Source organism: Phacochoerus africanus, chromosome 14 (genome assembly GCF_016906955.1).
Source record: "Phacochoerus africanus isolate WHEZ1 chromosome 14, ROS_Pafr_v1, whole genome shotgun sequence".
In the NCBI taxonomy this organism is placed as follows: domain Eukaryota; kingdom Metazoa; phylum Chordata; class Mammalia; order Artiodactyla; family Suidae; genus Phacochoerus; species Phacochoerus africanus.
The window spans coordinates 52869728-52893960 of record NC_062557.1 but is presented as its reverse complement, the minus strand read 5'-3'; the positions used below and the strand labels follow the sequence as shown (position 1 = coordinate 52893960).

General features: G+C 53.3%; 1 protein-coding gene across 2 annotated transcripts; it reads right to left on the bottom strand.

Annotated features, from left to right (window-relative positions):
* Positions 1 to 3248: 3248 nt before the first annotated feature.
* PFAS (phosphoribosylformylglycinamidine synthase) lies at positions 3249 to 20406 on the bottom strand. 2 transcript variants are annotated; one of them, XM_047758055.1, is made up of 28 exons: positions 20355 to 20406; positions 16703 to 16883; positions 16483 to 16618; positions 15754 to 15859; positions 15236 to 15425; positions 15044 to 15149; positions 14497 to 14637; positions 14250 to 14374; positions 13981 to 14109; positions 13328 to 13459; positions 13062 to 13190; positions 10236 to 10309; positions 9971 to 10127; positions 9593 to 9654; positions 9280 to 9441; positions 8873 to 8998; positions 8622 to 8753; positions 8144 to 8374; positions 7837 to 8017; positions 7676 to 7759; positions 7297 to 7452; positions 6984 to 7103; positions 6501 to 6646; positions 6177 to 6384; positions 5953 to 6044; positions 5759 to 5873; positions 4451 to 4774; positions 3249 to 4367 (listed from the first exon to the last, which is right to left on the bottom strand). In XM_047758055.1, exons 2-28 carry the CDS (start codon positions 16842 to 16844, stop codon positions 4057 to 4059), a joined length of 4017 nt encoding a protein of 1338 aa, XP_047614011.1. In that variant the 5' UTR covers positions 16845 to 16883; positions 20355 to 20406; the 3' UTR covers positions 3249 to 4056. The 2 variants fall into 2 exon arrangements, with proteins under 2 accessions (XP_047614011.1, XP_047614012.1); XM_047758056.1 differs by lacking the exons at positions 15044 to 15149; positions 15236 to 15425; positions 15754 to 15859; ... (1 more) ...; positions 16703 to 16883; positions 20355 to 20406 and adding an exon at positions 15003 to 15021.
* Between the last annotated feature and the right edge of the window lie 3827 nt (positions 20407 to 24233).

Sequence of the window (24233 nt, the reverse complement as noted above, 5' to 3'; positions counted from 1 at the left end):
ACCGATATGGTGCTTGAGTTCCAGCTATCATATCTTCATTCCAGATAGCTGGAAGCAAGAATGGATGACGAGAAGCACGCACCCCTTCTTTTAAGAACACTTGCACATTCTGCACCTCAATTTTCTCTTCTGTCAGTCAGAATTTAGTCACAGCTGAAGGGCAACTAGGAGATGGCATCTTTATTTTGAGCAGCCACAACCTCTGCTAAAATCCTGGAGGCTCTTATTGCATTTCTAGAAAGGGAAATCAGATATTGAGGAACAACTAGTATCCCCTTCTACGGGGAGTGAGGCAGGGAGAGTCAGCAGAACACAGAGGAGCGGGTGAAGGTGGTACAGAATGGCAGGAAGCTAGAATGGCAATGGAGTGGAGAAGAACCTGGGAGTGGTTCAGAGAGGAGCCAACCCCCAACTCCCTGGCCTGAGGCTGTGAATAGCTTTCACAGCAGGTGATTTCCCATGAAAGCAGAGAGGCAGAGAACTGCTAGCCTGCAAAGTTTCGGAGGGATGGGGAGGGAGATAAGAGCTGGGTCAGGGACCAGCAAGGACAGGGTTGTGCAGCTACCGAATGAAGACAGGAATGGGAGGAGTTCCCATCATGGCTTAGTGGTTAGCAAATCCGACTAGGAACCATGAGGTTGCAGGTCCGATCCCTGGCCTTGCTCAGTGGGTTAAGGATCCTGCCTTGCAGCCCTAGAAAAGACGAAAAGACAACAAAAATAAACAGGGATGAGAAGCTGAGCTGACTTGGTCTTGGCAGTGTCCGAGGGTACCTCTTGCTTGGCCAGAGTGATCTAAACTAGAAACCACTCCACCTCCAAAATGCATGAATTTACCCATGATAGCCAATCAGCAAGTTACCTCACCTACCATCCTTCTGCTTTGTTTTTTGGGAGGAGAGGCTGCACCCACTGGCATGCAAAAATTCCAGGACCAGGATCAAATCCTGTATCACAGTGGCGACCTGAGCCACTATAGTGACAACGCTGGCAGATCTTTCACCCACTGAGCCACCAGGGACCTCCATTATCCTTTTTTTTTTTTTTTTTTTGCTTTTTAGGGCCAAACCCACAGCTTATGGAAGTTCCCAAGCTAGGGGCTGAATCAGAGATACAGCTGATGGCTTACACCACTGCCACAGCGTCTGCAACCTATACCACAGCTCACAGCCACGCCAGATCCTTAACCCACTGAGTGGGGCCAGGGGTCAAACCCGTGTCTTCATGGATACTAGTTGGGTTTGTTACCGCTGAGCCACAACAGGAACTCCTCCACCATCCTTCTGATCTCGGAGAGCAGTGAGGGATGGCTTGAAGTAAGATCTTAATTCTCTGCTCAGGACTTGAACCTGGGCAGCCTGGATGAAAACCAGGAATCCTAGCCACTAGATTAGTAGAGCTAAAAGTAGAATTGCTGATTCTTGGCCCCTGTTGAAAGTAAGAATGTTTTAAGGAGGCAAAGACTGCAAAAACAGGTATAGACTTTATTGTTAGAGACACAGTACGACGTGGGAGAGCACAGAGAGTAGTCTATTTATCTAAGACAGAAGCAGAGCAGTAATCCACACCCCAAAGGAGCAGGGCTTGGGTGTACCCCTGAATGAGGAGCACATCAGAGAGGTGAGACAGTTCTGGCTGGACCCAGGGCCCTCCCCGATATGTGTGCCCATCTTTTGGCAAAGACGGATTCCAGAGCAAAAGTTTCTGAGATGATGTCAGGACTTATTATGGCCTGGTGCCCCCTTCCTTTTTGACCCCAGGAGTCTTTCTGCACATGTGTAATGAGAGGGGGGGGTCCTCCTTGACCCCAGGAGTGATTGATTGAAGCAGTCATCTTATCTTTTTTTTTTTTTTTTTAGTTTATTTTTAGGCACATCGGCGGCCTATGGAATTTCCCAGACTAGGGGTCGAATAGGAGCTACAGCTGCCAGCCTACACCACAGCCATACCAGATCCGAACCACGTCTGCAACCTATACCACAGCTCATAGCAACACTGGGTACTTAACCCACTGAGCAAGGCCAGGGAGTGAACCCTCATCCTCATGGGTACTAGTTAGGTTGGTTCCCACTGAGCCTACCTTCATCTTACTTTTATACTCCAGCAGAGCTCAGCTCCTGCCATTAACTTTCTTCTAGAGAAGCAAGGCCCCATTTACTCAGCCTGACAGGTCCCAGCTATTCTCAGCCCAAGGGCCTGTCTACCTCCTCCCTCACTTCTAGTTTTGCATCAAGTGCTCGTCAACTTGACATCCAAGCCTTGGTATTAGCCTCCAAAACTGTGCATTTGAGATTATTTACAATATGTTTATACGGTTTCCCAGCATCAGCAAATACATTCAAATGCTGAAAATGGGAGTTCCCTGGTGGTAAAATGGGTTAAGGATTTGAAGCTGTCACTGCTGTGGTTCTGCTTTGATCCCTGGCTGGGGAACCTCCACATGCGGAGGATGTGGCCAAAAAATCAAAAGCCAGAAATGACTCCTAACTAGCCCCACCCTGCTCTGGATAGGTCAGTTTGCAAAGCAATAAGGAAAAACAGACCTCAAGTGGTGATTTTCGACAATCTCCTCTTAGGCTTCTCTACCAAGAGCCCATGTTCTCAGCCTCCCCCTTCCCTGTGGGCCCAAAGCCCTTGGGAATCCGAGATTCCAGGCTCCATTCTCAGGGAAACTTCTCTAATCAAGATGTTGAGTTATTTAGGGGGAAGCCGACTTGAGCTACAAAACACAGTTATAAGGAAGTGGCCTCTACACACACTCTTCTGAGCAAAGGAAGCAAGAACAGCTGTCGGCAAGAATCCCTGACGCCTCCTCCCAAAAATGTGACAGCAGAGTGGTGGGAAGCAGATGTTGCATCACTGGACATGGCCTTCTGGCTCTGCTCTTTGCTGTGTGACCCCAGGCAATTTATTTAGCTCTTAGTTCTTCTTTTGCTAAAAAAAAATAGGGGATGGGGCGGGGATGGAGTGACGCTATCAAGAACCTTACTGAACTCTTAAGAAAGGATTTGTTTTAATTTTTATTTATATCATGTTTATTTTTTTATAGCCACACTTGCAGCATATGGAAGTTTCTGGACCAGGGACTGAACCTGAGCCACAGCTGATCGTGTTGCTGTGAGCTGTGATGTAGGTCGCAGATGTGGCTCGGATCTGGCATTGCTGTGGCTCTGGCGTAGGCCGGCAGCTGTAGCTCCCATTAGACCCCTAGCCTGGGAACCTCCATATGCCACAGGTATGGCCATAAAAAGCAAAAAAGAAAAAGAAGAAAAAAGAAAGAAAAGAAAAAATAATCTTATTAGATCATAAACTCCCTGGCAGCAGTGAGAGTGCTTGGCACCATGGTAAATCATCAAATGTTAATGGAATGAATGAATGAATGAATGAATGAATACTACTCGGTGTGAGGCATCAGGGTGCTGACCACTGCTGTCAGGAAGCGATCTGCTACATTCAAAGTCAAAGTCAGGAAAACTGAGTTCAGAGGCCAGCACCAGGGCAGTCCTATGGCACAGAGGGAGACCCTGTCAGAAAAGCTGCCAACGACTGCTCATGCTCAGCACCGTGCAGCATTTAAAAAGAAGCATCCAGAAAGCTGCTGCTGGTTTTCAGATGAGAACAATTAGGTCCTGACCTGCATGGTTTTGTACACCCCCATCCTCTAAACCCCGGTGATGGGGAAGGGGGCCATACGTGACAGCTCAGATAAGTGACACGAGTGACAAGGTACAGTGAGGGGGGGCCATGGAACCCCGTCCTCCCCTGCATCCTAACTTCCCGCTGCAGGCTCTTTTCTCTGAAACCCTCACAGCCCATGTGGGCTTCCCGGGCCCACAAAGAACAAAACATGTCAGAGTAGAACTGAAAACAGGTCCAATGGCGTCAGGCAATGACAGGCAGATTAGTAAAATGAGCTGAGGCTTTTTTTGGGATTTTGGTCCTTGTCCCTCCAAAATACAGTTGGAAAGAATATGAGGTATTTCTAAAGGGAATGGGTGAGAGGGCAGCAGTCACCCCAGGCACAAACCATGGGGCCCAGGGCGGCCTCCTGGCCTGCTCAGCAGCCTCCTTCCTGGGTCCACTTTCGGGCATTCACGAAGAGCTGGAGCCAGGGCGAGGTGGCCAGCATGTCAAAGGGAGGAGGCCGCCATGCCCACTGCCAAGGCCGCACAGACCGCTCCGGGTGCGGCATGAGAGCCAGGTGGCGGCCGTCAGGGGAGCAGACGCCAGCCACGCCCCCTGGGGACCCGTTGGGATTCAGGGGGTACTGTTCTGTGGGGTTCCCATCATCGTCTGCCCAGTGCAGCGGAGCCAAGCCCCCGGCCTCGATCTGGGCTTGGAGTTCCGGAGAGGAAAATGCCATGTAACCTGGGATGGAAGGGGTGGGGGGGGCGTGAGGGCAAAGCTCCTTCATGGCCCCCCACCCCGCCCCCGCCTTCCCGGAGCCTGACCTTCCCCGTGAGCGCTCCACACGGGCAGCACGGCGCCCTCCATCCCTCGCAGCATCAGGGCTGGCCCGGGTCCCACACGCACGCTGGCCCAGCGTGACTCATAACGCCCCGACAGGTTGTGGCGCAGCAGGAGGCCGGGCCGGGCTGGCCAGGAATCCTGGCCCCTCTCCGCTGCCTCCTCCCCGGGACTGCCTCCCACCCAGCCCAGCAGAGCCAGCAGCTGGCAGCCGTTACACACGCCCAGGCTGAAGGTGTCTGGCCGCTCCCGGAAGCGCCTCAGCTCAGCCCCGGCCCGTGGGTTAAAGGTCACAGCAGCTGCCCACCCTAGGAGGGAACAGAGAGGCCGGGGTGAGAACCAGAAAGAGGCGGGATGGCTGCCCTTTCGTGCCAGCAGGTCCTGTCACATTCCCCCGGGGAACTTCCCCCTCCGAAGAGCTCCAGGCCAACGTCAGGGAAGAAACAGGTTTACCTGCTTAAAAGAGATGTTGCCAACTTCTGGGCCAGAGGCAGCCCATGATGAGTTTCCTGCTTAGGCAAAATTTGTTTAGGTAACTGACACTTAAAAATAGGATTTTAGGGGGTTCCTGTTGTGGCTCAGTAGTAATGAACCTGACTAGGATCCACGAGGACTCGGGTTTGATCCCTGGCCTCACTCAGTGGGTTAAGGATCTGGTGTTGCTATGGCTGTGGTGTAGGCCAGCAGCTGCAGCTCCAAGTTGAACCCTAGCCTGGGAACTTCCATGTGTTCAGGTGCAGCCCTCAAAAGACAAAAAAAGATCAGATTGGAGTTCCCGTCGTGGCTCAGTGATTAATGAATCCGACTAGGAACCACGAGGTGGCAGGTTCGATGCCTGGCCTCAATCAGCCGGCTAAGGATCCGGTGTTGCCGTGAGCTGTGGTGTGTCGCAAACGCGGCTTGGATCTGGTGTGGCTGTGGCTGTGGCGAGTAGCTGTAGCTCTGATAAGACCCCTAGCTTGGGAATCTCCACATGCCATGGATGCAGCCCTAAAAAGACAAAAGACAAAAAAAAAAAAGTAAAATTTTACATAAAATGACAATCTGCTAGACCTGAGTAGTAGCTGTGCTTCAAACAGGGCATGTGCCCCCTGGGTCGGGATGGCACCACCCAGCCGACCTGGCTCACTTAAGCAGGCCTCCTGCTGGCATAGCTCGGTGCAGAATGAATGCACTCACACTTCCTTGGCTGGCTTTGGGGAGGTGAGAGGCTCGTTCTCGGTCAAGGGAGAAGGGAGCTCAGGCACCTCTACAGGATGTTGGGAGGGAGGAGGCGGAGGCCGCACACTCACCTTTGGCAGAGCCCAGGACATCGGCATAGCTGAAGCCACCCACGAAGGCCGCTCCCCGGAACGTGTCCAGGCCAATTGCTCCAGAGCAGAGGTCCTGCATGGTCACGTCCCACACCTGGCAGGACGGGGAAGGAACGTGTTAAGAGGGCAAACAGCCAAGGCCCAGCCCCGGCTCTGCCTGGCACCCTGCTCACCTCAAACCCAGCCAGGTGGAAGGCATCGGCCATCTCCCGGTCTCCGTTGCTGCCTTCTTCTCGGAAGATGGCAACTCGGGGGGCGGCACCGCCTGGGGGAAGGAGTGTCTTTGGGCCAGAGCTCCACGTCCCCACCCCAGCCCTCGGACACCTCTGCCAGGGCAGCCCCTGCACCCAAGCCCCCAAGTGCTCGGGAGCTCAAGCCTCTGCACAGCCCCCCTCACCAGGCGCGTGAGGCACGGAAGCTTTGGGAAAGGTGGGGGGCAGGTAGTAGGTGGGCCCCGTCCGCTCCCTCAGCCCCCGCTCTTCTTCGGCCACACACTGCGGCTCCGCCTGCAGCCGCTCCAGCTGGAAACTGGTCTCCTCCCACAGGGATCGGAGCCGCCCGACGGGCTCCTCCACAGCCACAGCCCTGTTCACTGATATGCGGACCTAGAGATGGGCAAAAGGTTCAGGGGCTGAGAGCCAGGCTGTCCACCCCGGGCCCCCTCCAAGGCTGGCAGAGGTGAACCTCAGCCTGCCCTCTGTGCCATTCCTCCCTCTCTCACCATGGCATGGGGCCCGGCATCGCCCGTGCAGCCCAGCTCCAGGCAGTGGAGGCCAGAGTCCCGGTAACGTGCCAGCACTCGGGCCAGGTCTGGCTCCTGCACCTCCAATGCCAGGCCTGGCTCCTCAGCAAACAGCACAGGCAGCGCTAGGAGAGTAATGGGGGCATCAAGGTAACTAGGGTGTGGGGCTGTCAGGGACTCGGAGGTGGAATGGGGGGGAGGGTACGGCTAAAGGAACCAAGGCAGGGGTCAGGGGGCTGGGTGAGGCCTGGGAGAGCAGGACCAAGGATGTGGCATCAGGGTCTGCGAGAGGTCTCAGAGGGGTGCAGTCAGGGACAGCAGTGCCACCTGGTTCAGTCGTCAGAAAAGACAGCATGAGACTCGGGGAAAAGGGACTGGGAACCCTCCATTCTTTAATAGGACAGGGGGTCTGCAGGGTGGGGCAGACAGCCCAGCCCCAAATCTAGACCCGAGGCTCCTCACCATCGACCCCAGGTGCAGGGAGGTCCACCTCTATCCCACAATTCCCGGCAAAGGCCATCTCTAGCAGGCAGGTGATGAGACCCCCGTCACTGACATCATGGCCTGAGCTGAGCAGGCGGTCTGGAGGAAGGAGAAAAGTGCTCTGCTACCCTGGGGCCCACACCTGGTGGCCCCGGCAGGTGTGACAATGAGGGCACACTCAGAGAACCCGAGAGAAGGGCGTGGGATCCCTTGTGCCCCCTCTCACACGCTCAGCTGGTCAAAGCCGGCCACGCGGCAGCCACAGGAACCATCTCCCCGGGGCCTCGCTCACCTTTCAGCAGCCCCTGGGTGATGCTGAAGGCACGCACCAAGTTCTCAGGAAAGTCCAGGTCAGGAGGCTGCTCGCCAAGCTGGGAGAAACACTGGGCCAGAGCTGTGCCCCCCAGCCGGTGCTGCCCGGGACTCAGGGGCACGTAGAGCAGACGGCCTGAGGAGCCAGGAAGGGGTGAGGGGAGACAGACGGCTCAGGAGAAGCCCTCCCCGCCATGCTCCCTGAGGTTCCCAGGATGGAGCGAGACACCCGGACCCCACCCCAGAAAGTAGCACAGCCCTGGGGCTGAGATGAGGGGGCCCAGCGCTCACAAAGCAGACCCCAAACAAAGGACCAGGCTGGACATATGCACTGCAGTGAGGCAGGCGAGAACCCATACCTCTCCCTCCTGGATGCTTGAGGTCCGGGGTCACAGTGGCCGTAATGTCCGGACAGACAGCGTAGGCTGAGATGACCAGCGACCCTGCAGGGCAAGGAGTAGAGAGTGAGGTGCAGCCCAGGCCCGCAGGCCTGCCCCTCGCCCTGTGGCCCAGACCTCACCAGGAGCCCGCACGGTCTCAGAGCCAACCCGAGCAGCCATGCTGAGGGAGTCCTTGCCACCATCCACCGCCACACCCAGGGCCGCCATCACTGCCACCATAGCCTCACAGGCGTCAGCCAGAGCCGCACCCTCCCCTGGGAGCTTAGCTGCCCACATCCAGTTCCCACTGCATTTCACATCCTGGGAAGCGGCAGAGACTCAGTGTTAGAGAAGAGCAGTGCAGGGGGTGGTGCAGAGGGGTAGGGGGATGGCAGAGGCAGTTGTGTCCCCAGTGGCCTCCAGGGCAGAAGCTGCAAGGGGACTCACCCGGAGGTCGGTGACCAGAGCAAACACCAGGTTGGTGAGGGCTTCGGCCACGGCCAGCCGGGCAGCCACCTTGGGGTCCAGCAGGCTCTTGACTGGTTGCTCTCCCAAGGCTGTGGCAGCCCCTACGAGCTCCTGGTGACTCAGTGCCACAACTGCCACATCGGCCAGAGGGGTCTGCAGGGGTCCCACACACTGCTGCTGTGCCACCAAGCCGCCCACAGAGCGGTCCACCTGCAGAACCAGGTGCCGTTGACAAGAGGCCAGGGGACTGGGACCAGAGGAGGGCGGGACACCTGGCTCACCCAGAACAGACAAGACTTGGCAGGTGACAGCAGGGGACCAAGCCATCAAGGTGGCTGCCCTGCTCTTGCCGCTTCTCCCTGGGGACGGGCGGACCCCCGCAGCCACCCCCGGGGGTGGGTGAGCAGAGGGGAGGGAGCGGAGGGCTGAGGGGGCACAGCCGGGGTACAGGGAGGACCTTGTTGGTGAGGTAGCGCTTGCTGGCCACAGCGGGCAGCCTGAGAACCCGCTCGAGAGCCTGGCGCACGCTCAGCCCTGGGGGCAAGGCCAGAGGCTGCAGCACAGGGAGACTCCTCTGGAGGAAGAACTCCTGCAATGCAGACGGCAATGGGGTGTGAGCACCCGGGGAGGGCTGGGCGCGCAGGGGGCAAAGCCCCCATGCAGGGCAAAGACGGGAGACACAGAGCCACCCCGCCTGGTCCCACATACCTTCCGAGGCATCTTTCCCAGCACCCAGTCCAGGTCCAGGTCCACAGGGGTTGGGGGAGGGGCCGGGGGGGCATCGCCCTGGCCATCTCTTCCCACAGGACCCTCCCGGTCATCCACCAGCACTATCTACAGACCACAGGGACACCGTCCAGAGGGAGTGAGACCATGACCACCAGCAGGGAATAAACGCTTCTAGAAAGCAGGGCAGAAGTGTTCTTTCTGCCCCACTTGGCTTCTCCTACTGAAGCGCCCCCCCGCCCCCCACCTCCTACATGCTCTTCCCCACGAGTGCGCCACGGGTCCCGCCCTCCCCCTCCCGTCTCGGTCCCGAGATGGCTCTCCCTCCCGGACCCAGGCAGCTCAAACCCACCCACAGCATCTGCCACCCACTGCCTGGGCTAACTCACTCTCCCATCTCCGGTGATGGTGCCCACAAAGCAAGCCGGGCTGCGTTCCCGGGCGCTGACATGCATCAGGAAGTCCCGGTCGGGGGGCCTCAGCAGAAGCGCATTTGACTCCTGGTATTCAGCCCCCCAGATTTCCAGGGCATTCAGGGTTGGGTCCGCCAGCTGCACGTCCACAGGGGAGGATGAAAGGGAAGGGTCGGTGGGCACTCCCAAGTCTCACGTTCTTGCTGGGAGTGGGGGGGCCAATGGTGGGGGGCGGCACCTGGGACGGGCAGGGAAAGGAGACCCCCAGACTTGTGGGGATGTCACCCACCTGGAAGCGGCTGGTGTAAATGATGGCTCCAGCTGGGTCGCTCAGCTCCTTCAGGACGTTGCCTGGCGAGAGGGTTTCCAGGAGAGGTGCTGATCTGGCCACGGTCGGCACCAGACAGGGGGCCTTTCCCAGCCTCCCTTGGACGCCCCGATTCTGTACAGCCCTGTCCGATCACTGCTGCACCCTCTCCACCAATTATCTCCTGGCAGAAGGCTGCCAGCGCCCACCCCAACCCTGAGCCTGTGCAGAACATGGAAGGCGTGGAGGACGGGATGCAGAGCTGGACGGTTAGTTGCAGATCCTCGATGCCTCTCCCTAAACCAAACCTGGCAGGAGACCCAACAGGCCCCGGTCCCTCGTCCCGGCCCCTTCTCTCACCATTGCCACCGGCGCCCTGGTCATGGAGGCTGCAGATGGGGTTTCCCCTGGGGGCCTCCACACAAGCTCGGATCACGCGGTTCATCTTCTGTTCCATCTCTGGGTCCCCCCGCTGCACAGCCCCAAAGTCCAGGTCGCTGGCGTTGTCTCCCTGTACCTGGGGGAACAGGTGGCATAGCTCAGCTCAGGGGGGTGGGGATCACATCCCACCCACGCACAGGACCCGGGCTGACATGGCATCTGCATCTGAACTAGTGCCACCTACCTGCACAGACGAAGCGGCCCCGCCCCCAACTCCAATCCTGTAGACAGGACCCCCCACCTTCACAACATCCATGCCTGCCAGGAAGGAGGGCAGAATCAGAACGCTGGGGAAGTGACCAGAAGAAGGGTGAGTACAAAGCAGGGTGAGAACAAAGGGAGGCTGATATTAGAGGAGAGCAATCAAAATTACAAACGCACAGACTCTCTGACTGGGTAAATAGACTTCAAGAAATTTACCCTCCAAGTTTGTTCGCACAGGCACAAAATCACCTGTGTACAAAATTAAACAGTTTCCTTGAAAAAGACACATGCACCCGTATGTTCACTGCAGCACTATTCACAATAGCTAAGACATGGAAACAACCTAAAGGCCATCAACAGATGAATGGATTAAGAAGGTGTGGTATATATACACAATGGAATACTACTCAGCCATAAAAAAGAACAAAACAATGCCATTTGCAGCAACATGGATGAAACCAGAGACACTCATACTAAGTGAAAGTAAGTCAGAAAGAGAAAGACACACATCATATAATATTACATGTATCTGGAATCTAATATACAGCACAAATGAACCTTTCCACAGAAAAGAAAATTATGGACATGGAGAACAGACTTGTGGTTGCCAAGAAGGGAGGGGGAGGGAGAGGGAGTGGGATGGACTGGGAATCTGGGGTTAATAGACACAAACTATTGTGTTTGGAATGGATAAGCCATGAGATCCTGCTGTACAGCACTGGGAACTACATCTAGTCACTTATGGTGGAGCATGATAATGTGAGAAAAAGAATGTACATATGTACGTGTGACTAAGTCATTTGCTGTACAGTAGAAAATTGATAGGACACTGTAAATCAGCTACAGTGGAAAAAACAGAAATCATTAAAAAAAAAAATTAAACCCTGTGGCATTATTTATGTTCTTTAACAAAAGGACACAGAAAAACTTACACACAAATGTTTATCACAGCATTATTCACAACAGGTGGACAGCAGAAACAACCCAAATATCTGTCAACTGAGGGACAGATAAACAAAAGTGACGTGTCTACAGGACGGAGTGTCATTCAGCCATAAGGACATCATGCAAAGTGAAAGAAGCCAAACACAAAAGGCCATGGATTGGGAGTTCCCATTGTGGCTCAATGGTTAACAAATCCGACTAGGAACCATGAGGTTGCAGGTCCGATCCTTGGCCTCCATCAATGGGTTGAGGATCTGGCATTGCCGTGACCTGTGGTGTAGGTCGAAGATGCGGCTCGGATCCCGGGCTGCTGTGGCTCGGGCATAGACTGGCGGCTGTAGCTCTAATTAGACCCCTAGCCTGGGAACCTTCATATGCCGTGGGTGAGGCCCTAGAAAAAGACCGAAGAAAAAAGGCCATATATTGTGTGATACCATTTATAGCAGGCAAACCCATGGAGACAGAAAGTAGATTATCGGTTGCCAGAGGCTGAGGGAGAGAGGGGACATGGGGGAGTGACTGCTCGTGTGCACAGGGTTTCTTGCTGGGGTGATGAAAATGTTCTGGAATCAGTGGCAACTAATGCACAACTTGGTTTACATACTAAAACCACTGACCTGTATACTTCATTTAGTCCGCAACCTACACCACAGGCCATGGCAACACCAGATCTTTAACCCACTGGGCGAGGCCAGGGATCGAAACTGCGTCCTCATGGATGTTAGTCAGGTTCATTCTCTGCTGAGCCACAGTGGGAACTCCTGTTTATTTCTTTTCCTTTTTTTTTTTTTATGGTCTTTTTAGGCCTCCCCCACAGCATATGGAGGTTCCCAGGCTAGGGGTCAAATCAGAGCTGTAGCCACTGCAGTTGTGGTGTAGGTCACAGACGTGGCTTGGATCTGCTGGTGTAGGCCAGCAGCTACAACTCTGATTCACCCCTAGCCTAAGAACTTCCATATGCTGCAGGTGCAACCCTGAAAAGCAAAAAAAAAAAGCACATATGCTATTTGTTTTAAAAAAAGGGGGGCAAAGGAGTTCCCTAGTGGCTTGGCAGGTTAAGGATCTGACATTGTCACTGCCGTGGCTCTGGTCACTGCTGTGGTGTAGGTTCGATCCCTGGCCTGGGAAATTCTGCATGCCACAGGCAAGGCCAAATGCAAGGGGGAGGGGTGGCAAAAACACACATGGGTTTGCGTATATAGGAAATAGCTCTGGTAGGATACAAAAGTAAGCGATTAACACCGGTTACCTTCAGGGAGGGAAACTGGGTGGCTGGTGGTCAGAGAAGGGGAGTTTTCACTGCATAACCTTTCTTCACCTTTTAAATTCTGAACCATGTGACTGCTCACTCATCCAATGAATGGTCCCTGGCTGCTATCTTGACTCCACCACTGCTCCTAGCACGGTGCCCAGCACCAGATGGGCGCTCATTGTTTGAGAGACTGAATTGAGTTCGCAGATAAAAGCAGGTCTTGGATAAACACTGGCTGCCTTGACTTAGTAGGGTGGGTCCCTACCACGCATAAGTCAACCCAGGAAGAGATTGAGGCCACACACACTGAGCCCGCCCCACTGGCAGAAAGCCTCACCCTGTCTTGAAAACCCAGACTAGGAAGAAGAGACATGAGCTGGGAGATTAAAGACAAACCACTAAAGAGGTTCCCACTGTGGCACAGTGGGTTAAGAATCCAACTGCAGCAGCTCAGGTTGAGGGGTTGATCCCTGGCCTGGTGCAGTGGGCTCAAGGATCTGGCCACTAAAGAAAATAAATAAACCACTAAAGTATCTTCTAAATTCTCCTCCAAATGCCAAGTGCTGGAGAGAAAGTCGGGGGGAATCTGGAGAGGTGCCAGGCTCTTACCTGGTTCTGGGGGCTCCTTGCTCATGTGTTCAGCTTCCATGCACCCGATGCCTCCACTAAACATGATGGGCTTGATCCACTCACGCCGCTGGCCATCTGGGAGCTGGAGGCCGAAGGAGCGGGCAAAGCCTGGAGCACAGAGGATACGGGGAGAGGGGACAGGGTCTAAGGACCCAGACTCCTTGAGGACACTGAGTCACCGCCCCCCCCACCCCACCACCGGAACTATCATCCGTGTCTATTGTGGCCCGTCCCCTAAGCCTCACCAGCCAGCACCGGCTCCCCAAACTTGTTGCCGTAGTCAGAAGCCCCATTACTGGCCTCGATGGCAATCTCCAGGGGTCGGGCAAAGTTCCCCGGATACAGGAAGCTTGGATCCTCCCAGGGCAGGCTGTAACCTGGGCAGGAGGGAGGAAGTTGAAGGGACTGTGAGGACGGAGGACAGAGGAACCAGACTCCTTCAGGAAGAGTCCAAGCCACCAAGGCCCACCTGGGCAGGTGGAATGTCCCATCATAGGAAATCCTATTTTAGGAGGTGCAGAGCTGCCAATAAAGCATTGGTCTTGCTCCCCACCTCCCACACCAGCCTTCCCTCTCACTCCCGGGACCAGAGTATTCAATGCTTTCTAAGAAATTTGATTCTGGGGGCAGCTGAGGGGCCTAAGTCCAAGCTAATATCACATTTTGTTGCTGAGTAGATAGTAGTTTATAAAGAAAACTGAGGTTCTGCAAAGAAGGTGGGGGACCCTGGCCTACTGTCCACATGACCACCACTGGCAAAAGGCCAACTACTCTAGAGTCCTCCCTCCCAAGAAAAGGTACCCACGATGACCCTTTGACCTAAGAGATAAGGGTGTTCGGGGCCTGCTGGGGCAAAGAATCTGGACGGGGAGAGAGGTAGCAGGGGGAGAAATGGGACCTGGGACGTGCAGGTTTCCAAAGCAATAGCCAGCAGTGCCAGCCACCACGTGCGCCCCGCGGCCTGTACACTGGACGTCGCGGATCCGGCCCCCTGTGCCAGTGGTTGCACCGCTGAAGGGGGCTACTCCTGTGAAGAGAGCAGGGAGACGTGTGGGTCCCAAAGAGGCAAACTCCATCTCCAACACCCCACTGAAAACAAGGACCCGCAGCCTACCTGCTGGCCCCTAGGTGTACCTGCGGCCTCTCCCCGCGGGGGACTCAGCTCACCTGTGGGGAAGTTGTGGGTCTCTGCTGTGAAGACAACATGTCTCAGTCCCTGACGCTGCTGGAAGCGGCTTGGCCGTGTGGGGTCCTCAGGCCGCAGGAATCGGACTTCTTTCCCCTGGATTGCGCTGTGGACACATCCGTTCTGGACCTCACTTCCTTCCTGGGATCTGTGCTTACCACCCCTCCAGAGCCTGGGGACTCCCATCCCCCCGAGTCTGAAGTCATCCCAGCCTAGGGCCCAGCCCACCTGCTGTTGTCACAGAACTTGAGGATGTTGTTGGGGTTCGAGGAGGCCTGGGTGCTCATGATGGCCTCAAGCAGCGAGGTGGCCAGCTCCTGCCCATCCACGTGGAGTCGGCCCTTGAAGAACCAGTGTCGGCTGTGCTCACTGCAAGGGGAGGTGCCGTGGGGACAGGAAGGCAGGGTGGAAACAGGGGTCATTTCTCAGGCCTTGCTGTGTCTTCTCACCAGCATGAACAGCAGCGTTACAGCCAACTCGTGCTTAGATCACAGGTCAAAAAAGATCCCCCAAAGGCATATTCTGCCAACAGTCTGTGGATGGTGCAGATCCAAAGCGAAGATAAAACCAAGACGTGAATGCAGACTGCTGGGTGGATGGGGAGCCCGGGAACTCCAAAAGACTCGGGGCGGAGGGGGGAGCCCTGGGCCAAGAGAGAGCCATGGAGAGCCCCTGTGGCCTTCCCTTCCAACCTCCACGGGCTCAGACATCGGAAGGTGTCCTTCCGTCCTCACCTATTAGACTGAGCCAAGTCGAAGGCCCCTTCCGTCCTCACCTATTAGACTGAGCCAAGTCGAAGGCCTCCACGATGCTAGGGTTCCGCTGCAGCTCCTGGAAGCGCTTGGTGTAGAAATCCAGGTCCCAGGAGTCTAGGGCCAGACCTAGGAGGCAAACCCCGGAAGAGCTGATGGTGAGACAGCATCCCTGCTAGCCTAGCCTGGGCCTTGCTCCGGGGCCCGCCGCTCACCGAGCTCCTGGTTGGCTTTCTCCAGGGCAGACCGGCCCTCGGCCAGTATGTCGATCGGGCCGCTGAGGGGTGCTGGGACGCACCCAAGGGAGAAGCTCTGGATGGGACGGGGGAAGTGCTGCTCCGTCATCCGGTCATGCAGGGTGGCCAGAGCCATGGCCTCCATCTCAGCTGAAGGGGGGTGGGCAAACTAGGGGTGCAGACACACACAGAGGACAAGGGGGCAGAGGTGAGGAGTGGACACAATGGTCCACTCCCGGTCCTCATGGCGCCTTTGGTCAGATTAAAAAAAGATGCCCCTTCCAAGCACACACAGATTAGTAAGGGGAGCACAGGCTCGGCTTCTGTCCTGGTCACTCCTCGACCGGGTGGCCTCGGGCAGTGAACAACCTGCAAACAGGGCGGGCCTCAAACCAGGAACTCCGCCCCCTGCTTCTCATCATTTCCTTAGCGTTTAGGACCCAATCTCTCGGCCCACTTCCTCCTGCGCATCCCCACCCGGATGCCTGCTGCCTCACCGAGAGCAGGTAGCGCCGGGTGGTCTCCACGCGGTCCACGGCCCCCAGCCCCGCGACCCGGCACACTGACACAATGTTGGTGGATGTTGGGGTGGAGATGTTCAGTCTGTGGGGAATGGTTAGGACAGATGGTCAGGACACCAGGGGGAAGGCAGATCTTGCCCACTGCTGTCCCGCCAGTCTTCCACCTCTACCGGTTCCCCCACCAGCCACCACCAGCCTCCAACCTCAGACCGAAGCACCAAAGCTAGCTTTCAAAGATCATTCAGATTAAAACATAACTTTTTTCCCCCCTCCTCTTCTTTTTGGCTGCCCTGACCTAAGCTGCAGCTCTGGCAATGCTGGATCTTCAACCCACTGTGCCAGGCTGGGGATCGAACCCGCACCCCAGCGCTCCCAAGATGCCACCGATCCGGTTGCACCACAGAGGGAGCTCCATAGAGCATAACTGTTCTTGTAGCATCAAAATGCTTCAATTTCAACTTCTTAGAAGGCAGCCTAATATATTTTCAGAACATGTCTGGGAGCTGGCTCAGTCTTCAATGATATCCTCTCACAAGGGGAAGGCAGGGGCACAGCTTTCTAGGCAGGGAGTAGCACGAAAGGAAAACAAATTTCCCGAGGATCACAAGAGGAGGAAGAAGAATGAGAGTAGAGGAGGTGGCAGTGTGTTTGGAAGGGCTGATGTGCTCTGGTCCATGGAGTTGCCCGAGGGTGAGAGCCACATGCCTGGGCCCGACCTCCAGCAGCAGGTCATTGGAGCCGGGAAGGAGCCAGGACTCCTGAGCAACATCGTCCAGTAACAAGGGGCAGCCAAACAGCCAGGTCAGTTTCTTCAACTCCTCGGCGCTTGGGAAGGACTCAGCTGCGGGGAGAGAGGGCAAGGACACCTTGAGACACTCCCACCGGCATTTGGTACCTCTCCCAAGAATCTGGTAACTTGCCCAACCTGTCCAGTTCACGTTGTAGCACAGCTCAGTCTTGATACCCTGCAGCGCTGGCAGTTCCCCTCGCAGCTTCCTTTGTGTGTATGCAGAGGCTGCCCCCTCGTGGCCAGAGGGACGCACAAAGAAGTGAAGGACTGAGGACATCTCTGCAGTTGTCCCTCGCTGGAGAGAGGCTTTAGGTTCCTGAAAAATAATTTTAACTACAGCCTATCTGTTGAATTGATTTCAAGTTTCAAGGACAGCTGAGGCTTTGGCGGCATTAGGGATGGGTGGGCGTAGTAGGTGGGGGCGTTCTAGGGTACCATGTATCCAAATACTTCCAGTCCAGGGTGGGTAAGGCCAAGGGACTATGAGTACTAACCTAGTACTTTAGGAGTGGGAAAGACTTCCTGGGGGAAATGGCTTCTAAGCCTAAATCCAGAGGATGAGCTGGACTGGGCTGGCCAGTGAAGTCAAATGATAGTTCCTCTACCTCGGTGTTTCAAAATATGTTTCTGCTCAAGGTAAATCCAAAGCCTTTAGCCCTCCACAACTATCCCCAATTTTCTTTCTTTCTTCCTTTCTTTTTAGGGCCGCACCCACAGCATATGGAGGTTCCCAGGCTGGGGCTGAATTGGAGCTGTAGCTGCAGACCTATAGCACAGCCATATCAACACCAGATCTGGGTTCCATCTGCGACCTACACCATAGCTCGTGGCAACGCCGGGTCCTTAACCCACTGAGCAAGGGCAGGGACCAAACCCGCAACCTTATGGTTCCTAGTCAGGTTCCTTAACCACTGAGCCACGACGAGAACTCCCAATTACTTTTTTTTTTTTTGTCTTTTTGCCTTTTCTTGGGCCGCTCCCGCGGCATATGGAGGTTCCCAGGCTAGGGGTCGAATCAGAGCTGTAGCCACCAGCCTACAGCAGAGCCACAGCAACGCAGGGTCCGAGCCATGTCTGCGACCTACACCACAGCTCATGGCAACGCCGGATCGTTAACCCACTGAGCAAGGGCAGGGACCGAACCCGCAACCTCATGGTTCCTAGTCAGATTCGTTAACCACTGCGCCACGGCGGGAACTCCCCAATAACTTTTCAACTTCTGGTCCCAATGCTTCTCCAGAGGACCCTGGCTTTACTTGCTAACCCCTGCCTGGCTTCCTTACCATTCTTTTGTCCCACTGTCTCCAAAGCCTTCCCATTCAAGGTAAGTAGGGGTCTCAGCAACGCTGGGAGGCCTCCTTGCTGCCCCAGTGCTCAGGGACACCTAGCTCCTCCTAGCGGAGCTGAAGGCTTCTGATCCGCACAGTCGTTCAGCTCTGATCACACCCACAGCCTCTTCCCAAGGAAGTGGGAGGACAGGAAGCTCACCGCTTCACTTCTTCATTTGGACAACTCACAGGCACCTCAAATCTAACTTACGCAAGGCTGATTTCTTGTGTCACGGTCACCAAAGAGTGCAACAATCTAGAGGTCACTTAAGTTCTTATCTTATTCAACCTCTCAGCAGCATTTGACTTACTCATTCCCTGCTTTTTCAAACACCCTCCTCTCTTGGTGTGGTGACATCGCTCTCCTGATATTCCTCTACCTTCTGGTTGTTCCTTCTCAATCACCCATGGTGGCTCTACCCACTCTTGGGCTCCACCTCTAAACAATGGGTACCCAAGGCCCTGCCCTTTGTTCTCTTCCCTCTTAATGCTCTTCCTAAGCAATTTCATCCAGACCTGTGGCTTTAAATACCATCTATTAGACTGTACCAACAAAACTGCCAGCATTCAGCCATTTTTGACCAAAAATAGCAATTTCATATGATTCAAGTTAATAATCTGCCCCCAGATTCCAAAACTTTATTCAACTCTGATTCTCCCTGAACTCCAACATCCAAATGCTTAAGTGACATTGCCACATAGATGTCTTATAATCACAGAGGATAGCCTGTTTGGGCCAAAATAAGACATTTTGATTTCTCGTTTCTTCAGACCTGCTGTTCCCCCGTCTTGCCCACCTCAGCTAACACCATCACCCAATCTGTTGCTCATGCCAAAAACACAGCAGTCAACCTTAATTCTTCTTTCCCTGAGCCCTCTCTATGCCCAATCCACCAGTGAACCTATTTCCAAACATATCCCAAATCTGTCCATGTCCTTTCCTCTCCGCTACCATCACTGTAGTTCAAGTCAGTATCAGTACTCACTTGGACTAGTGCATCAGTAGCCCTCCTGACCAGTACCCCTGATTCTATTCCACTTGCCACAGGTTAGCATAAATGAGATCATAGCTTCTTATCACACCTGATATAACATTTCAACTCAGTAACCTGTCTTATGTGATCTGGCCGTTGCCTACCTCTCCGACCCAATTTCACGGCCCATCTTTCTCACCCACAAAGCACCAACCACCCTGGCTTCTTTTCTATCATTCTGATTTGCCAAGCTCATTCCAAAAGGCATTTTTCTCACCCTGATATTTTCATGGCTACCTTTTGCTTGTTATTTAGATTTCAGGTACGTTCATCTTCTTGAAGAGAACTTCCTTGACTAAACACTCTATAAGTGGCCACTATGACATGGCCTTATATTAATTTCCCAAACAGTACTTAAATCACTATCTGACACTTTATTGTTAGCTTTATTTTCCCCACTAGAACAGAATCTCCAAGTGGGCAGGAACCATGCTGTTTTTTGGGTTACCAAGGCTCAGAACAATACCGGGGGCTGAAAAACCAAAAAATCTAAAACTTGTTGACTGACAAGTTTCAGGCCAAGCCTCATCTCAGCAACGGTGCTCCTGCCAGATCTTGATTTCCCTCTCAGCGGTCACCATCCCATGCTTACCACCCTTTTAAAAGTTAGGCGCCTCGCAGTTGTCCTCCATACCATAATTCCTTCACAGGAACTATTACATTCCAAAATCATTTTGTTTATTTATTTATTTTTGTCTTTTTAGGGCCGCACCCGCGGCATATGGAGGTTCCCAGTCTAGGGGTCTAATCGGAGCTATAGCTGCTGGCCTACACCACAGCTCAAGGCAACGCCCGATCCTTAACTCACTGAGAGAGGCCAGGAATGGAACCCGCTACCTCGTGGTTCCCAGTAGGATTCGTTTCCGCTGTACCACGACGGGAACTCCCTCGTTTTGTTCATTAAACCAGTCAATTCTCGTTTATCATTCCCAGTGGCATAGAAGCTCCAAGAGCACAATGACAGGATCTACATCTGGGCTGTCTCCCCAACTACTAGCATGGTGCCTGACACAGAATAGGCGGGCGACAGATCCCCCCCACCCTGGAAAGTTCCCGGGCAAGGGATCGAACCCGCCCAACAGCAGCGACCCAAGCCACTGCAGACAACGCCGGATCCTTAACTCGCTGAGTCACACGGGAACTCCAGCCAACAGACACACTTTGAATGCAGGAAACGGGATGAGAAGCACTTTTAGTGTCCAGGACTCAAATGATTAGAGGATGGTTAAGTTTATGTGCGGTCTCCCCTACCCGACGTCCAACAAACGCGAAAGGACACATGCACTACAGAAGGAACGCAAGTCCCCGCTGGGCGCAGCTCTGCCTGGCGGGGATCCTGCAGCTGCCGGGTTCAGGCTTGGGGTGGATGGCTACAGAGTGCAGCATGCAAGGGCATTCGGGTGAGCGCGCGCAAGCCATACGCACGTGGCAACAGCTCTCGCAGTCCCTGAGCTCCTCGAATCCTGGCGCGCTGAGCAACGTCATCAGCATGCGCCGTGGGAAGAGGCGGAGGTTAAGGACATCCCTCCCCTTCCTACCGGCCAGTGGCGAGGCTGCTTCCCTGCTCCCACCTCGGCCTTTAGAGAACCTGGGATTATCCCACAGATCTGTTCCTTGTCCCCGCTTCACTTGTCCGGGTGCAAACTGTTGAAGGAGACATACTTTGAATGCAGGAAACGGCATGAGAAGCACTTTTAGTGTCCAGAACTCAGTTTCCCTCCCGCTGCTGCCTTGGCTTTCTTGAACTTTTGTCTTTTCTGAATGAACTCATTTATTTAACTCTTAGCATTTTTTTTTTTTTTTTTTTTTTGCTTCGTAGGGCCACGGGTGCGGCATATGGAGGTTCCAGGCTAGGGGTCGAATCAGAGCTACAGCTGCTGGCCTACACCACAGCCACAGCAACACAGGATTCTATCCGCGTCTATGACCTACACTACAGCTCACAGCAACAACAGATCCTTAACTCATTGAGTGGGGCCAGGGATTGAATCCGCCATCTCAAGGTTCCTAGCTGGATTCCTTTCCGCTGAGCCACTATGGGAACTCTGGCATATATTCTTAACCTCCATATTCTGGCTGGTTACAGTAACAGTAATAATGAGCAAAGCATTTATTGAACACCCATTAAGACACTTCACCTGTTCGCAGTTGATCGTCACAAAAACCCCATTTTACAGACGTGGAAGCTGAGGCTCAATGCAATGACTCCTTAGTTTTTTATCTCAAACACTTAGAACTTTCTACCTACTGGGGTTTTGTGTGTTTTTTGCACACTTTTTTTTTTTCCAGTCTTTTTAGGGCTGCACACGTGGCACATGGAGGTTCCCAGGCTGAGGGTCGAATTGGAGCTGTAGCTGCTGGCCTACACCACAGCCATAGCAACTTGGGATCCGAGTCTAGTCTGTGACCTACACCACAGCTCGCTGCAACACTGCATCCTTAACCCCCTGAGTGAGGCTAGGGATAGAACCTGAGTCCCCATGGATGCTAGTCAGGCTTGGTAACTGCCAAGCCAGGACAGGAATGCCCACACACTTTTTCAACCCATAGTATATACATGTTACTCAGGATCCTATCAGAACACAGGTGGAACACTCAAAGTTTAATCAATAAGAATGTAATTGTCCAGGTAAAGAGATATGGGCAGGTTTAAGGAAACCAGCAAAGTACAGTGGGCCAGTGGGAGCCTGGCAACAGCAAAAAGTGGTTGCCACCTTCAGGCCTGAAGGGACAAAGGGAGAAATGGTGTTGTCAGCTAGAAGAGAGATGGAGCCATGGAAGAAGGGCGTTCAACAGACGAAGGAAGTCACTGCCATAAGCACAGTATTGAGGGAGAAATATACTGGGTTTTCTCTCCTCCAGTACTGAATCCCTGAACTAAATGTCTCCCACTAGCCAAACCTAATCAAAAGCCTGAGGGCAAGAAACCTGGAGTGAGTGGTGTGCCAGGGTGAGCAGAGGACCCGGCCCAGGGGTCTTTTTAAAGAATCAAGCAACAGAGACAGTCACAGGAAAAAGTGAAAGTCTTTCTTTATCTTCATCCCCACCCACATTCCAGTCCCCTCCCAGTTCCAGGGCCAACTCTAGGGTAAGAGACTTAAAGATGCAACACTTGATGAATTTAGGTGCCTCACTTGCCTCACCCTAACTCCAGCCCTGCTTGGGACATGACAGTTTTTACCTTTTTAGTAGGTAAGAGTCCAGGCTGTACACTCTGGCTCTCTTCTAACAGAGGCCACTTGTTGATTCTTGGAATCTGAGCATTCCTGGGCTTCTTTCCCTTCTGACACTCCCTGGTTGCATCTCATGTCCAGCTCCATCTGGGAGACTTAGTTGCACAGCTCTGACTGGTCCTGTCTTCTCCACATTCTAATCCTCCCAGGGTAACACAACATTTCAGCTTTCACTTTCACATGATGACTTCTAGATTCATCTGTTTGGCTCTGATTCTTCTCCTGACTTGGGTCCCATATCTCCAGCTAAGCATAGCTTGTTCAAAATCTCTGGGCCTGAGACAGCTCCCAATCCTCCATATTTTCTCCTTCTGTGACAGATTTTGTGGCCCTCTCACTTGATCCTGTATGCCGCCGCAGATAAAGCTGCTAACTTGACCTTTTTAGGTCTGCAGGTACAGCATGTGGAGGTTCCCAGGAGAGGGTCAAATTGGAGCTGCAGCGGCCAGCCCACACCACACGTGCAGCAAAGCAGGATCTGAGCCTCGTCTGTGAACTACACCACAGCTCACGGCAATGCTGGATCCTTAACCCACTTAACAAGGCCAGGGATCAAACCCACATGCTAATCTGGTTACCACTGAGCCACAAGGGGAACTCTGCTAACTTGGCATTTACTTTTTTTGTCTTTTTTTTGCTATTTCTTGGGCTGCTCCCGAGGCATATGGAGGTTCCCAGGCTAGGGGTCAAATCAGAGCTGTAACCACCCGCTTATGCCAGAGCCACAGCAACTTGGGATCCGAGCCATGTCACAACACCGGATCATTAACCCACTGAGCAAGGGCAGGGACCAAACCCGCAACCTCATGGTTCCTAGTCGGATTCGTTAACCACTGCGCCACGATGGGAACTCCCCTAACTTGGCATTTAAATCACACCAATAAATGTGGTGGTTGATCCAGTTCATCTTTCTCGGATCACTGTAGCTCAAGCTCAGTTCTCCCTCCAGTGAACTATCAGAAGTAAATCCCAGGATATAGGGCACATCTTTGTGGACTTGGTAAATAGAGGGGAGTCTTCTAGAGTTGAGAAATTTTGAATGCAAAAAGAATGATTAGGTTTGGACTAGGCTCTGATTTGTGTTTAAAAAGGGAGAGAGTGCAGCTGGAGTGAGGGAGAGCTTTCAGCCTCCCTGGGGGAAAGCTCTTGTTGTTGTTTTAGTAAAAAGAAAAGGAACACATCGCTGATGTCATAATGGGAAATAATAGCAAAGAAAGATTTTTCCTTATAAATAACTTGGTACCACAGTACATAATTGGTTCATGCAATAAGGAACAGATGCTCATCAAATGAAGTTGAATTAGGGAATACTATAACTTGTAGAATTAAAGTATTTATTTTTCTGTTATGACCAGAGCACTCTTATTGTCTCAAATGTTTATACTTACTATATTTTATTTATTTGTTTTTGGTCTTTTTAGGGCTGAACCCACGGCATATGGAGGTTCCCAGGCTAGGGGTCTAATCAGAGCTGTAGCTGCTGGCCTATGTTTGGACCTGCCCTTTGGAAACTGGGAAGGTCTTGCAGGCTGAAGCTTATTTCCTAAAAACAAGAAATGGGGGACACAGAAAGGTCTGTGCCCAGTAGCCCCATAGGGCCCAGCTTGGTTTCAAAAATACAAAGAAAAATTAGAGCTCTCATTGTTGCTCAAGGGAAACAAATCTAACTAGGATCCATGAGAACACAGGTTCAATCCCTGGCCTTGTTCAGTGGCTTAAGGATCCAGCATTACCGTGAGCTGTGGTGTATATTGCAGGCAAGGCTCCCACCTGGTGTTGCTGTGGCTGTGGCGTAGGCCCACAGCTACAGCTCCAATTTGACCCCTAGCCTAGGAACTTCCATATGCTGCGGGTGTGGCCCTTAAAAAAAAAAAAAAAAAAAGGAAAGAAAAAAGAAAAATTGTATAGGGTAAAGCTCCTAAGTATTCAGTCAACTGGGCCAGACAGTTAAATAACTACAGCAATGAGTTAAGGGCATAGGCAAGTATGATGATGTGCTTCAGCTGCTTTAAGGAGGAAACATTTCTCTCTGCTTGGCGGGATCAAGAAGATGGGAGGATACTTAGGAGTC